Here is a 16,283-nt window from a genome sequence, read left to right as displayed (position 1 = left end):
AGTCTGCTTAAGAGAAACAGTTTGAATAGATATCATAACACACTACCTAACACATACACAACCTACTACAAATATCACGTTTTTTTGTATTTTACTTCTCTGGGCCCTAATATGTATCAACCAGTAAAGGTTCCCACAAAATTAAAAGAATCCTCCAAGGGTTCTGCCGAATAAAAATGTTTGAGAACCACTGCTCTATAACTACACTAAAGGCGCACAGAAAGGGAAAAGTTTAAAAATCACTGGATTAATAATATAATCTTTATTCACAACCGTTAGTAAAATTATCAATTCATAGTACCTAAAAATGAAAGCAGTTCATAATTAATATTTTTCAATAAAATGTTAATTGGGAATATTTAATATTAATTAATTTAAAATCCCATATAATCTAATAACAAGTTGTAAATGGTAGGTATACAGTCATTTTAATCATAAACCTTTGTTATTTGCTCAACAAGGCAGGGTCACAATAACGGTTGATTGTCAAATGTGACAAATCATAACTAACCTATATAATAAAGTTAAAAGTTTCCATAGATTCAAAAGGTGACTTTAAATTCAATTTATTGTTTTCAAACTTTAGATTGAATATGGCTGAAAGCGTAGGTACAAAATTTTCGGCAGTACGAAGTTTTTGTATAACACAATCAGCAATGAAAGGTTTTATTAATAATAACTTTACGCTATATTCGTTATACATACAAACTAAACATATTAATTATTCTATTTTCAATAATAATTAATAAATTATTACCGAAAACGATAAATATTTCCATGAATAATGTTAATAACTTCTGCCAATTTTAATCTTATAGAGGTATAATTTTACATTTTCCAAAAAAATAACCCTAAAATGCGCACGGGTATTGTTTGCAATTCCAATTTTAAAAACATTATTTTGAAATCGATGACAGATAAATAAAACAAATGAAAAATAGCAACCAATTTAATTCCATGTGCTTGTATAGTGGTTTAAATTTTAAAATAATGGAGAACATTTCGCAAAAAAATATTATTTAGCGGACGATATTAGAGGAAATTCCGACCATATGGATGACTTCATTAATTATTGTTGATTATAGAAATATTACTTCTACATATTATAGGTACAAGATGTTTTACTCGGAAGCAGAAAAAAACTGATGATAGAATTAGGTAGGTACCAATCAACTCTATGCAATATTTACTGTTCTTTTACATTAGACACATTCCTAAATTATAGATGCCAGCATAATATTCCTAATCAACAAGACTTTAGATATTTATCCGTATATCCTTGCATGGCATGGCGTAGTTCATAATAATAATACAATATGGGCAATATTAAAAATAATATTTTAATCGATTGATAAAGATGTGTGATGAAAATTTAATATTATATTCTAATACGTTACATAAAGGCTTTTGTCTTATTTCATATGAATCGGTTCTATCACTCAAGTATTTATTATATCTACTATTATTATGGTATGTATACAACAATTACATATTTTGTTTACATCTTTACTTACGACCATTAATATTTGTATTAGTTGTACAATAATAGTATGCTGGACATGTCGCTCGGCAAGTGGATAGCCGCTGGACAAACGCCGTCATACAGTATTATCTAAAGGGGATTAAACGCCTACAGAGATGCCCTAAAACCTGCTGGATAGACGAAGTTATAAAGTTCGGTGGATGTACGTGGCAGCAAATAATTAGGGACTGAGAAGAATAGAGGGGAAGACTTCAAGACGGCTGATGATGATGATAATGATTAGGGTATTGACTCTCGAAGATGCCGAAAGGCAAAATCCGAGTCGCTAAATACCTATGGAATTGCAAGAAGTTTTCATATTTTTTAATTTAAAATTATTTAAATTGTTCATAAATTCACATAAATTGATTATTAACGTTAATATTTTAACATAGTTTAAACATTCTTTCTCAGTTTATGAACAGATTAAGCAGTTAATTTTCATTTAAAATGAAAACAGTATTAATCGTTTTTAATCATATTGGTTTAACGCTTTATTTGTCCTTTTCCCCAAGAATTCACACATTCAATAGTTAACGTAACTAATATTATAAGAATGTTAATCTAAAAAAACATTTATTTACCTACATACACACATTATTTATATACATGGGTATGTATGCTTATGACATAGTTTAAAAAATAGTTACAAGATGAAAATAACTTTTTATATACAACGTTTTTAAATTTTCTTTTCAATTATTATGCTCAATATGCTCAAACTTGTACTAGATAAATTATGTAGTAAATAAAAAACAAACAAACAATTATAGAATACTGAAATGTCATTTTGACATTTCATTTTGATTTACATCGTAACGCACGTATATATTAATAATTTAGTTGCTAGGACCACCTCCTTAGCAACTAATAATAGTCTCTTACTTTTTATGGATTTTTCTGAAATAACTTTCCATACAAAACAGAATTAACTGAAAATGAATTCAATTCTGCTTAAAGATGGCTAAAAGTATTAAAAGAATGCATTGGCATCGTGTTCTGATATATTATTTTAAAAGTTTCAAATGTCTAGCTAATCGGGAAGTTAGTTAAAAATCGATTGCAAGATTTGTACTGGACAAACAAGAATACGAGCTAATAAAAACGTTGTAATAAGTCAATTTATAATGTAATATAAATTTTAAAATGAATAAATAAACCTTATATAATAGGTAGGTGACGTTTTAAAATAATCTTCAGAATAATAATGAGAACGTATGCTTTTAATATGGTGCCCATTATCATAATCCATACTTTGTCATTCTGTTGAAAAACGAATTGATTTATTTATAAATATCTTCAGTGCTATTGTGAAGGTCTGACTGCCCACATTTTCTTTGATTCGTTGAAATTAATCCAGATGGCGCGAAGGTTAAGCCACTTAAAATTACGTAATACTCGTTAAATGTGCACATAACACTTTCTTTCCCTGTCGAATATAATTATTATTAAAACTGCCTACAAACAATACCTTGACGCAACGAAAGACGCGATATAATAGCGAAAATATAGCTACATATCACCGTATTGTCCCGAATATAATATATATTTTGGACGATGTGATTCGGTACAATTCTTTCCTAGGATTTTTTAAAATGTTTCCCTTTCCAAAAAATATCATCCTCACTCCCATCTAGATTACTGGCAGTGCCATAATATATCTTAGAATCTTTTTTGATTGACGTTGTACGAATTTTATTTCACGTGACACAGTACACATATTTTTATAACTGGATCATAAAGAAAACGTTTTTTACAAGAACAATAACCTTGTGTACTTAATGGAATTTTGATTCTAATTGATTTCAGTCCATTTGAATATTTTTTGGGATCCTTGTTTCGCCTTTCAGCATTTTCAGGCATTATGTAAACTCACCAATAGCAAAATCCTCAAGGTTGCGTATATATACATATTAAAAGCTTAAAAATATGTTGCATATTATCCTAAACAAAATTGTACCGTAGGATATTTTTTTTAATGTGCATGGGGAAAAATTATAGAATAATATAACAGATTTCACAATATTTATAGGAAAAGAGTTAAGTTAAGAAATCTAGCAATATTTCATGTCTGGAATATTTGCGATACGGTGACTTAATTGGTAAAGCACATTGATTAAAATCCGATGGATGCATGAATATTGTTTCAAAATAATATATGTTTTTAAAATGCTCCGAATTATATAGGTTAATAATAATTAATGCAGATTTTTTTAGCACTTTATGTGTTAAATATAATGTTTCCCATTTACAAAGCTGATAAACCTATAACAATTTTATCATGTGTTATTTATCAAATAAAAAAAAATATTTAGGTACTTTGTACTTTTAAATTGTATTTGTTGTGAATAGCAAGTAACATAATAATTCAATTCAAATTATTACATAATTTTCGTTATTTTAATTGTGCAAAAATAAGGTTGGTAAAAGACATAATATATATTATTGTACTGGATTAATACTTATAACTAAATAATAAATGCCCATGGTCATTTTTTTCAACCTTTTATATTTTTGGTTGAAAATAAATAATGTCATTAAATAACAAAGCGTTTATAAGAAAACGTTACATTTTGTTTAACATGCTGTCATTTCGATTTATCTTTTACGTGGGTTTGGTATATTTCAAGCCAACCGTAATAAATGGAGGTAATTATCATGTTTTACTAAAACAATAATAATCTCCACTGTCTCGCGATTTGGTACATTTAAATTATAGCTCCATTATCTGTGTCGGAATAAAATATTACGAACGCAATGTCAATCTACATTTTATTTCAACAAATTTTTAATGGATTATGTAGCATTCATACCTGTTGAGTGACACACTTTAATATGTAGGTTTTGTGGTTAAAACAAAATAAGCGATTCTTCAATCATAACTAGATCAGTAGGGTCTGTTTTGATTGGTAATTACGACAATATCTCTTGTAATATATGTACTGCATTAGCATAAATAAGAAGTACAATCTATAAATCCTCACTCAACTCGTCGAGTCCGTCACGAGACGTACTTCTATTGTCACGGGTTCTTCACTCAACATAGTATCCGTTATTTCACTCGAATTAAGTTTCTCGATTCATCAATAGAATTAATCTTTAGATAATCTTGATCTTACCGGTACATCATTATCCACGATTATAATCTCAAGTTATCATTCTTATTATTGTATTCCTGTATCGACCAATAAACTCCCATCTCAACAACCAAGCAACAACGACCTTCTATCTCCTCCTCTTTCGTCGACATCTAAAGTGGTGACCCCGGCGTTCGAATATACACATAATAGTGTCGAGAGATTACAATACTATGCTGTTTTATAATTAATCATTAATACGATATAAATTATTAATCTAGAAATTACGATTTTAAAAAATATATGTCTTAATCGAATAAGGCGTTGAGAGTTTTATAGACGGTAAAGAAGACCAAAGATTAGAAGTGATAAAAGAAAAGAACTAACTCTCCAAAAATGTAAAACAATGATGACTGTTATGTTGTATATATCAAAGATTGAATTTAATGGTTCAATAATTGGAAAGTTAATTATTTATGGTAAGGATGGATATAAATTCTCGAAGAAATTTAATAATAAACGACAGGGATTGAAATCTAAAACTTTAAATAAAAAATATATGACATTTATTTTATTAGCTTATTAACTAAAGCAGTTTTTTTTAAACCGAATTTTTTTATATCGCATAATTTTTCCAATGAAAATACATTATTATAATCATATTAAAAAATATTTAAAACACGCTTTACGTAAATTGGCTGTTAGTTCACAATTGAAACATTTATTGAAATGAATTCTTTGTAGAAATTATCTCCCATTAGTTGATTTATAAATATCTAATGTAATTTTCAAAGATATCGTTAAATATTGCATGGGCGAGATTTGTATGAAAATCGAGTAAGTATAGCTAATACCAACATACTAATATGTACATATATATTTTTTTGTTATATAAAAACAATGTTTTATATAAATATATTTGAAATGTTTCTGCTTTTTATATTATGTTTTCACCCGGAAATTTTGATTAAAACGCGGAAATTTGTACAACGTAAGCTGTCTTGAATTTTTAATTTGATAACAATGTTTTCAAAAAAATAATAGTGTACATGCATTTGTGTAACGGCAAAAGTTGATGAAGTAATGTTGACGAACATATTATGTATATTGGTCTGGACTAGGCTCAATAAGGGACGAATGTTTAATCCTGCAAGAAAATAAATAAAGGTATAGACTAGCTCTACAAAATATGGCACACTTTTCCTCACTTATCTACTTTCACTTAACAATGAATAAAAACCAATACCAACCAATAAAGATTAGTATTATTTAAGAACGTTATATTCTTAAATCATTTGTGTACTTGAATATTTGTATACCTATGTTGTATTGGCATATAAGTTGCTGTCATGAAACAATTGAATAATAGGTAGTTTAATTGCTATAATTATATTGTATTACTTTTGTGGATATTCTAACTCAATACTCTCTAACTAAGTGGACGACATTAATTTTGATCGTTATTAAAAATTATGTGACAAAATCACTATACACACACATACATATATTATATCATCAGACGGGGTCGATCCATTGCTGGATGATTACCTCCCCTAGCTCTTTCCACTCCTATCGACTCATAGTTCTTCGGTGCCACATACATATACTATATTTATGTGAGTGTGTATAATCCATTGTTTAAGATATAGGTATGCTGTAATAGAGTAAGCCAACAATGAAAATGAATAGATTACAATATAATATAAGCTCGTAGAATGCGCAATCGACTTTAGGTTCTGCAGATGTATGTGGTAATGTAAAGCACATAACCGAAAGGGATTGAATCAGATTGGAGAGGCCTTCGTCTAATAGTAAATTGAACCATACAAATGATGTTGACTCATCATTATTTATAAAATATAAGCGTTATAAATAGTATGAATAGTAAAAAGAACTCATAAATTAACCTACTTTTAATGAGTAGTTTGGGGAAAAGGATTTACTAATAAATAACATGATGTTCGGTTTGAATATATTATAAATAACACGGCAATTTTTTCGAACCGGTAAATACTCACTGGACTTTTTTATTTGATGTGTTAACGCTTTGTAAACCGTCAAAATCCTACGCTTCGAGAGGTTTATTTTAATAATGCATATTTTTCTGTTGTACAAGCATTTTATTGGACAAAGCATCGATATATCTGGCTTTTGATTATTATATTTTTAGAACGTGTCTATATTTTCAATCTGATATTTGCAATTCAGCAATAAATTCTATACCTGAGAGCCAGTGTGTTTTAAATCTAAAAACAAAATTTTTGGGAAAATACAATTTAAGATTTTTCAAGCGCATGATATTAATGGACTTATGGCTTTATGGCATTGGGAGTGTCACAAAAGAGTATAAAATTTAATAAATTTACATTTAATGTAAATTATCTCTGAAAGGTATAATCAATTACGTGCAAATTCAGTGATCCGGCAAAAATCAGACTTACGACACACTGGCATTGAGATAAAAATTTATTACTAAAATATTTGCAACAACTGAACTAAATATATACATAGAAAATAATAATAATAAATATTATTAATTGAGTCTGCATTTACTTGGAAGAATTCCATTTTAGAAATAATCGTGTAAATATTATTAAATTCTAGAAATTAATTCGATAGCAATTTCGGTTGGAACACAATTATAAACGACGTGTTTGCTCCTAAGTATGAAACTCATAGAATAAGACGAAATGACATGTTTCTCTCTCACACAATGACTATTCAAGTAAGCCGTATTATCATTATCTAGTTTTAAACAATTAATTTGTTCTTTTAGTTTAAAAATCATGTATAGAATTAGTATCAAAATAAAATTAGAATATCCGGCATGACAACATGATTATTTATATATATTTACATCTGACATATAATAATAGATTATTGTCAAATAATAGGAATCCGCAAAATAATAACTCTATTAAGAACACTGTATGTGCTTATCTTAACCATTCATTGCATTTCTTTTGTTCAACGTTTGAGATAAAAAAAAAATATTTCAAGCATATTATCCTAAATATAACAATCCGCAATATAATCGCTATACATTGTGTGCGCTTTCGGCGAAATATCTGGAAAACAGAAGAAAATTTGCTTCATATTACTAACACCGCTTTTTCACCTTGTTTATTGCAGATTCTATTGGCTTTGTTCCAGGCGCGCGAGCGTCACAAGGTGTTTACTTATATTATAGCGAACTTATATCCTTCGGGGATAAGATTAGGTACGCCAATGTAGGTATGTCTGCCCCAGTTTCGAAACTCCACCAAGGCGTAACTTTCCACGCTAAATTTGTCGCTAATAGCTTGTAAAAATCATCCCATTACCGCGTGATAAATAAGATTGTAACGGGCTTGACGGAAGTTTTATCTAACATGCATTACCGATAAACTTTTAAGATAATCTATGAAATTCTTTTAGTCAAGCGGTAACATTATCAATTAATCAAATGAACTATAACTAGGCTTACCATACGTCCCGGTTTGGCATTTTGTCCCGGTTGCTCCGTGTATGAATAATTGTCAATAATAAACTGTCATGGTTGACCGTAGTAGCGTATATTATGACGTGATGAGACAGTGTGGAAGGGTGCGAAAAAAATATATTCCAGCAAGAAACGCGAACCGATACAATAAATAAATAAAATAATTAAAATGTCTGCATTCTTTTTTTGTACATACGTTAAAACAATTTTTGGTGGTTAAATTTGTTTCTTTGCCATATTATATCCCGTTTCTGTACCGGTTTAGAGTTTCATAACTATGGTAAGCTTAACTATAAGTAATATTTATTTGACTATATTATTACATTACAGTTTGATAAGTATACTATCACAATATATTATAATGAGCTTAAGAGGCTAAGAACAGGACACACAATGGGTAAAAGATGTGATGTCCTAAATAATAACGAATCATAAGTGCGAGTGAGTAAGCATTCGGTACGCTTATATCTCCGCATTATGCGTTAGAGTAAGATAGAATTTCTACGGCCGAATTAAATATTTTTTGTTAGCGTCACCGGTAAAAATGGATTTGACTGATTACATTCATTTAAATACTACAAACACGTGTTGCTGAATTTTTTTGTTTTTGTGTTAAATATAAAGTTAGTGGTAATTATTTTTAATTATTTGAGTAGAAAATATTGTTAACTATGCTGTGTTTAAATTTGGTAGCCGTTTTGAGAAGCAACACGATGGTATAATGTTTCATAGTTAAGTTAATAATGATAAAATCGAGGTTCTACTGTGCGTTATACGGAATTATAGAAAGACGGCTTCATTTTTCCGAAAAATAGGCTCTCTATATATCATTACTCTAAGAATTTGCAGCTCTGCCATGAATGTAATATTTTGGAGGATATTGTACATGTAACAGTACAATACCTTAAATATGAACGACATAGAGTACAGCTGTGAATTGCGGAAATCTTTGAGAATGTCGATGAATTGAAAGGTGCCCTGGCGGTGAGTAAGACGGAAGAGCTTGGCAAAATTGTGAAGTTCTTTAACAGAATTGGAGTAAGTACCTGATCGGCGGATCTTTCTCTAGATGAGAAGAGGCGATATGACAGCGAGTCGCAGTCAAAGATACTATAATATATTAAATTTAACAATCGTTGATTTCGTATATAATTGAAAATAACTATAGTAATATAAGTAGATACTTTGAATAATAAATTATTTTATATACTTAAATAGTTTTTAATTGATAACAATGTTGGCTTTCAAGACCATTGTCAAGTTACATTATATATTATGAAGGTTATCTTGGTATTTGTCTGAAATCTCTAGCAATAGATTAAAAAAACCTTAATTAATACATTAGGGTAATAATTACATTGTATACAAGAAATTCTTACTTTACAGAATATTTACTATGTAGACTTATTAATATATTGACTATAACAGGGCGTTATTAAAATTGATAAACAGAATAATCCACTACGTAACTCATTTAATTGGTGATTGTTTATTTTCTTCAATAAGACAGTGGGTAGTTAACAGTTTTTTTGAAAAATATTGTGAATCTATCCACACGTGTTCACCAGGAAAATTGTTTGGGTAGATACACGAAAATCTTCCCTGCTTACTCAATTAACTGAAATTTATTAATAATATGGGCGAAGTTATAAAACAACGATTTCTGCGATTTATTTATATTGTTAATGATATACGTACTTACATTTAACAGGCAGATGTGTAATTTTAAACAGGTAAAAAAATCGCTTACTTATATAGGTTATAATATAATTATTGTTCATACAACTTGGTTTGGTATGGGACATATTTTATTTGTAAATGAATATTTGGTACTGTTTGGTTATCAGGAATACAGCGGAAAACACATTTTGAAAATACCCGATATACTGTGTATACGATATATACACACGTGTGGATACACGCGTGAAAGTACCGAATATTTTAATATATTATTTGTACATCTAATTATTATTAAAGCCACAAATTTTGATTTAAAATATAGGATTTGGAAAATAAGCTGATGTGTGGATATTGACTAGATTTTTATAGAGTGTAACCTAGTGTAGGTACAGTACTGCTAGGTTATATCTATCTCTCTAGTATCTACCCTATTAGTAGCTATATTATTATCTTTTACTAAACAAAAATATATTAAAGGAACAAAAATTTCTTTACGTTTGAAAAAATCAAAAAGAATAAAAAATTATTAAATAAAAGTTCACACGTACTACAACTACACATTAATTTATTCTTATTATTATGTCATGCATAATAACAATAATTGTCTGTAATTTATATATACGTGGGTGGAAAAATTATACGATATCTAGAACATTTTATCGTGATTTTATTGTCTAGTGATAATTTATGAATAGTCGAATTTGATCTTGAAAAGTGAATACATGATTTAAATATACGTAGAAATCATTATAATTTAAACTGGATATACAAATATTGTACAGTATATTAAATCCATATTTTTTTATTAATAATAATTGAAATATTTTAATTTTGATGAGAAAGAAAATGTTTTAAATAAATTGTCGAAATTTACGCTAAAATACTTTATTTTTTTGAAAGAAAGTTAAATATTGAATTTTGATAATTAAAACATAGATATGTAATATATTATCCCACGATGATCGAGCTGCTAACGCGTCTGCTTATAATGTCGTAGATCCCAGATTCGAATCTTGGGTCTGACATATACTAATATTATTGTTTTTCAATTTGTGGAGTCAGAGTATGAACTTAATAGATTGAGCAAGTGGCCAATAGTCATTTCTCGTAAAAACAAAAATCTGATTAAATAAACCTCCACTCTGTGGAGGCCCATGTGATCCTGTTAGGATCGGATATTGTCAAAGGAAGAATATTATATTATAATTACATGTATTTTTATAAGGTTATATATCGAATAATAATAATACAATAGAAGATAACATTAATAATACATATATATTTTTTTTTCTGATGTTAACAAAATACATAATTATATTAATGGAAGTTAATTAAGTATCCAAAATAGATTATAAATGGAAAACAGTAATTACTTTTTTGTTTCCTTAAATTAAAGATTATAATTTACCGCCAGCAAATCTCTCATAATTAAATTTTTCATTTATCTTTTAGATAAAAGTTTATAGCGTCATAAATATATTTTTTTAATATTCTGATTGCGTAAACGCTTCTCGTAATAATATTAGATTCACAAGGTGGGCTGATTATCATCAAAATATTAAGGGGGGACATGCTCGTCGAAGGTCAAAATTGAGTTTTTATTGTATTTTCAAACCATGATTCTGGACACTCCTTAAACGTTGTAGATAATCTATTTATATAATTTTGAAGCCTTATTATCCTTTATAGTTATTTTGAACATTTGATGACTGCATAAAGTATTTTTGTTACATAAAATAGTATTCTTTTAAACCTCTCGCTCTAATATTTTAGAATATAGTCATATTTCGGTACATAACTGTGCAGCGGTGTTAAGATTTTTTACATTTATTAATTTTTAAACGCATTTATGAAACCATTAGTATAATTTATTACGAGATAATTTTTGTAAAATATTCACGATAAAAAATTATATTGATAATCTCTGTGATCCCAAATTTGACAAGAATTAGGCATTTTATTATTCAAAAAATCGGCAAGATTAACACATTTGAAGATAATTTTAAAGATATTTATTATAAACTATGTCTTTGAACATTCAAGTGTGATAAATATCTTATGAATAATGATTGCTTTATAATAATTATTGACCTAAGAATAATGTAGTGTTTTTTTGAAATACGCCATTTCTTTTGTCATTCCCCAGTGGTTAAACTACAACATACGGCCGTAGCCATAAATTGACAAACTATAATTAAAGTAGGGAGTAAAATGATATTGACGCGCGTGTTTGAACATGTACCGTTTAAAAATAAATAAAAAAAAATTCAGTTAGGTACATGTTCAAACACGCGCGTTAACATAATTTTACTCCCTACTTTAATTATAGTTTGTCAATTTATGGCTACGGCCGTATGTTGTAGCTTAACCACTGGGGAATGACAAAATAAATGGCGTATTTCAAAAAAACACTACCTTATTCTTAGGTCAATAATTATTATAAAGCAATCATTATTCATAAGATGTTTATCACACTTGAATGGTCAAAGACATAGCTTATAATAAATATCTTTAAAATCATCTTCAAATGTGTTAATCTTGCCGATTTTTTGAATAATAAAATGCCTAATTCTTGTCAAATTTGGGATCACAGAGATTATCAATATAATTTTTTATCGTGAATATTTTACAAAAATTATCTCGTAATAAATTATACTAATGGTTTCATAAATGCGTTCAAAAATTAATAAATGTAAAAAATCTTAACACTGCTGCACAGTTATGTACCGAGATATGACTATATTCTAAAACATTAGAGCGAGAGGTTTAAAAGAATACTATTTTATGTAACAAAAATACTTTATGCAGTCATCAAATGTTCAAAATAACTATAAAGGATAATAAGGCTTCAAAATTATATAAATAGATTATCTACAACGTTTAAGGAGTGTCCAGAATCATGGTTTGAAAATACAATAAAAACTCAATTTTGACCTTCGACGAGCATGTCCCCCCTTAATAGTATTATTGTGTAGGTGTAGAAGATGCAATATTTTTTTGAATGAGGTCGTCTTTGTCTTCAGTAAATTATGTTAATTAATTTTGTAACCGGTAATGTCAAATTGATAAATGGAATAAAACATCTTGAAATAAACATAATTTTGTTCTTATATTAAAAAATTCTTTTCGATTAATAGCTGATTTTATATTGTGGTTTAAAAGGAAAAATTATTACATTTATAATACTAAATTATTTATATAGTATATAGATTAATCGTAGTATATACTCGATATGGTAGTTAGTTAGATGAATTAAGTAAGCTCGACCAAAGCAACGGAAGATTATTCGCGTTGGATCGTCCAGGATGGAAGAAATTCCTGAAGGACGTCAAGTATTACCAAGGGCTGTAGTGCCATAAGTGACGAAATATTAATGAATTAAGTGTGAAATATTTATGTTATTTCATTAAAATTACTAAATTTAAAATTTCATAGTCTAGATCTACCATAGATCATAGATCTACTCTCTCCCACGTGATAAACACAATTATTATAGTGACTAACCAAACGACTTAATATGATATTAATAATTACTATACTAACATGGAATTTCTTGAAAAGATCATTTCTGACTCAATTTTGACTAGCAGACAAACCTACCATAACTTATTTGAGATAGGGGCCAACTTTTGATATTAAAAATGAAAAGATTTTTTTCTTTTTTGCCAGCAAAATTATAATAGTAATCTTTAATTAAGAATTGATAAATAATGAATTCTTATATTTATGTATCATATTTAGTGTTTTGAAAATGTTAATCATTGATCATGGATGAAAAGGGCGAAAGATTAAGCAGGATATTTGTAAACTTTGATTTTATTAACAAAAAAATATATGTTTCAAATTATTACTCAAAAATATTAAATAATATATTATATATATTCTTACCCATAGTCAGCCATCTTTGCAGTCACCGATAATCCAAACTATGTCACGTAGGCAGTCAAGATTGACACCAAACTCCCTTCGTCAATTCGGCAAGTGTTACAAAATACAACACTTTTTTTTCTCACTGACTTTTCATACAATTCTTTTAGAATAAACACACTCTTTGGATACCTGTTACACAACTAAGAGAGTTGAAATAGTTTTCGTCGCGTGCCCCTGCTACTTAGCAAACGTAACTCACTGCGAGAACTCTAAAAATATATCATGAGGGGAAAATCAGCATCCGGACGGCTGATGATGGGTTGTAATGACGCTTTTAAGTCACTCATTGAGTGGATACCGTCGATATGTAATTGTGTACAGAACAAGAGCAGTTTAAACGCAGATTTTTACATATAAAAATTAGCAATATTTCTGACAATAAATTTCATTATGGCGAAATCTCTTATTAGTCTTCGATTTGTATTTACTGTTTTAATTGTGGATAGAACAAGAGCAGTTTAAAGACAGACTTTTTACATATAAAAACCAGCAATATTTCATACAATGAATTTCATTATGGCGAAATCTCTTATTAGTTTTCCATTTGTATTTACTGTTTAATCACACTTTGATATCTAATGACAGTTTAACTAAGTATATTATAATATATTTTATCAATTGATCCTTTAATAATGACAATTATTGTTAAAATTATTAAACATGGAATCATGCTTTGCCTACTAATTCTCAGAATGCTGGTTGCCCAAATTCGAAAGAAAATAAAATAAATTGCGGGGTGCGGGTTTACACGTCATTCCCGAAACGCTACTTTTGTGACTTTATTTTTCGTTACGCCTGTGCGATTTTTCGAAACGAATCCCCCCGGGAGGTCAAGACAAAAGCATGTATCCATGCTGAAATACGTTAATCACAACGCTAAAAGCTTTATGAAAATGTAGCTGTGTATTTATAATAAGTGTCTAGCAATATTCCGATATTTTTTAGATATTCTATATTGGGAAGGTTTAAATTACAAAATGTTTTATAACGTTTTCATGAATAACGAAATCATTACAATATCACATTTTTGGCGCGTATTGAAAATTTAAATACATGTTATTCAAATTTGGAATAGTACTTGTATTAACAACACGATGTTATTGGCATATGGCTTTAATTAATAGCATCACACTTCAGCAGCATTGATTTGCACGCATAAAAAGAAAGATGGCCACTTTCATTTGGCGCTCTCGTTCGCGAAGCTTTTCAAGAGATATAAAATGTAATTATGAAGTGGCGCGTCACGCAAATTGGCAAATACATCCTCGATTGGCTCTGGCATACTACACAGGGCCGCACTTAGAATATAACCAATAAGGATTTTTATTTTTAAATTGACAATGGGGAAAATGGTCACCGTAATTTATTATTTTTTTGGAAACTAGCTAAAAAGATAAATATATTTTCACAAAGATTTTTATTAAGAATATTGATTCAAAATATGAATAATTATAATTGTTAATGAATTCTCATTTCACTTCATTTTACATACGTTTTAACACATTTTTTAATTAAAACATATCCGAATAAAATATTCTAAGATGTTCATAATACTAGTAATTTTTTTAAGCTTTTGGGCTTTGTTTATTCATGAATAAAATAACTTTATACTCTATCCACAAAAACATATTTGAAGACAACCACAAAATCATAATGCTAATAAATAATATAAACTAGTTTTTTTTTATCTGCATGAATCACTTTTATTTTTAATTGTGTGTAATTTTGTATTTATGATATTAAATTTATATTAGTTTTCAACTATTTTATCTAAGTTAAATTTGCTTTGAATAACCACTAAAAATTATGTACTATGAATATTTGTTTAGAAATTCAAATTAATCGCGCGCGTTCCAATCCAATGACAAAGAACCCGCGTAAAGTGACATTCGCGCACATCTGAAAATGTCACTGAAAATTCAAACTTGGAACACACAGTTTTTTTGATTTATTATTGTTTTATTACGGCGAAAGTGAGGGTTTGATTTTTGAAATTGATAAATAATATTATCGATTATTTTTACCGGCGGATCGTGGGCAGATCAGTCGCACTCCGTCGCTTGGCGCTGTATCACGGCTGAGATCTGAACGCCGAGTTTGTGTGGAAGTGGGCAACGAATCGGAATGCCAATGTGTCGACTGCTAATAATACTTCCTACGCCCCAAAGAGATGGGTCAGCCGCTTTTTACTGGCGTGTGAATGTTCTAATGTTTAAGTATAGCACCCGCTTGGACAGCTGGGATAGGGTTACCACTTGAAGAAATCTTTTCGCCACTCATCTCTAATCCATAGATCAAAAACATCAAACTTACTGTCGGCAAAAATTATTAGCAATTTTCATTGCCACTTCATTCTATATTGGCATTTTCTCAGCCGATACATCAAGCCCCGATTTTAAAATGCCGTTACAATTTCAGAATATTTAAATAAGATCGACCGTTTTGATTGGTTCTACCACGTATGCGATAATTTAATTAGTAAATAAAATCAAAATGCAACTAATGCATTGGTCTAAAGCTGGGATTGGCAATCTTTTGTTTAACTTGTGGGCCGCATTCAATTTAATGTTTCAAAGATTTAAGAGAAAATAGT

The 16,283-nt window shown here is 28.9% G+C and overlaps 1 protein-coding gene across 5 annotated transcripts in view; it reads right to left on the bottom strand.

Annotated features, from left to right (window-relative positions):
- Window positions 1–15,776, bottom strand: part of LOC147065699 (uncharacterized) — a 45,712-nt gene extending 29,936 nt beyond the window's left edge. For 2 of the 5 annotated variants that reach the window (XM_085956910.1, XM_085956906.1), the window contains exons 1-2: window positions 15,715–15,776; window positions 13,649–13,899 (exon numbers count right to left, since the gene is read on the bottom strand). In XM_085956910.1, coding sequence (XP_085813036.1) covers window positions 13,649–13,662 — 14 coding nt within the window. In that variant the 5' untranslated portion in view covers window positions 13,663–13,899; window positions 15,715–15,776. Of the gene's footprint in view, window positions 1–13,648; window positions 14,118–15,714 lie in introns of all 5 variants that reach the window. The other 3 variants (XM_085956907.1, XM_085956909.1, XM_085956908.1) reach the window with 3 other exon arrangements.
- Between the last annotated feature and the right edge of the window lie 507 nt (window positions 15,777–16,283).

The sequence above is a fragment of the Rhyacophila brunnea genome, unplaced genomic scaffold (assembly GCF_057557595.1).
Source record: "Rhyacophila brunnea isolate RB1 unplaced genomic scaffold, BYU_Rbru_1.0 scaffold_6, whole genome shotgun sequence".
In the NCBI taxonomy this organism is placed as follows: domain Eukaryota; kingdom Metazoa; phylum Arthropoda; class Insecta; order Trichoptera; family Rhyacophilidae; genus Rhyacophila; species Rhyacophila brunnea.
Note: the sequence above shows the minus strand (reverse complement) of the source record. Positions and strands in the feature narration are given on the sequence as shown.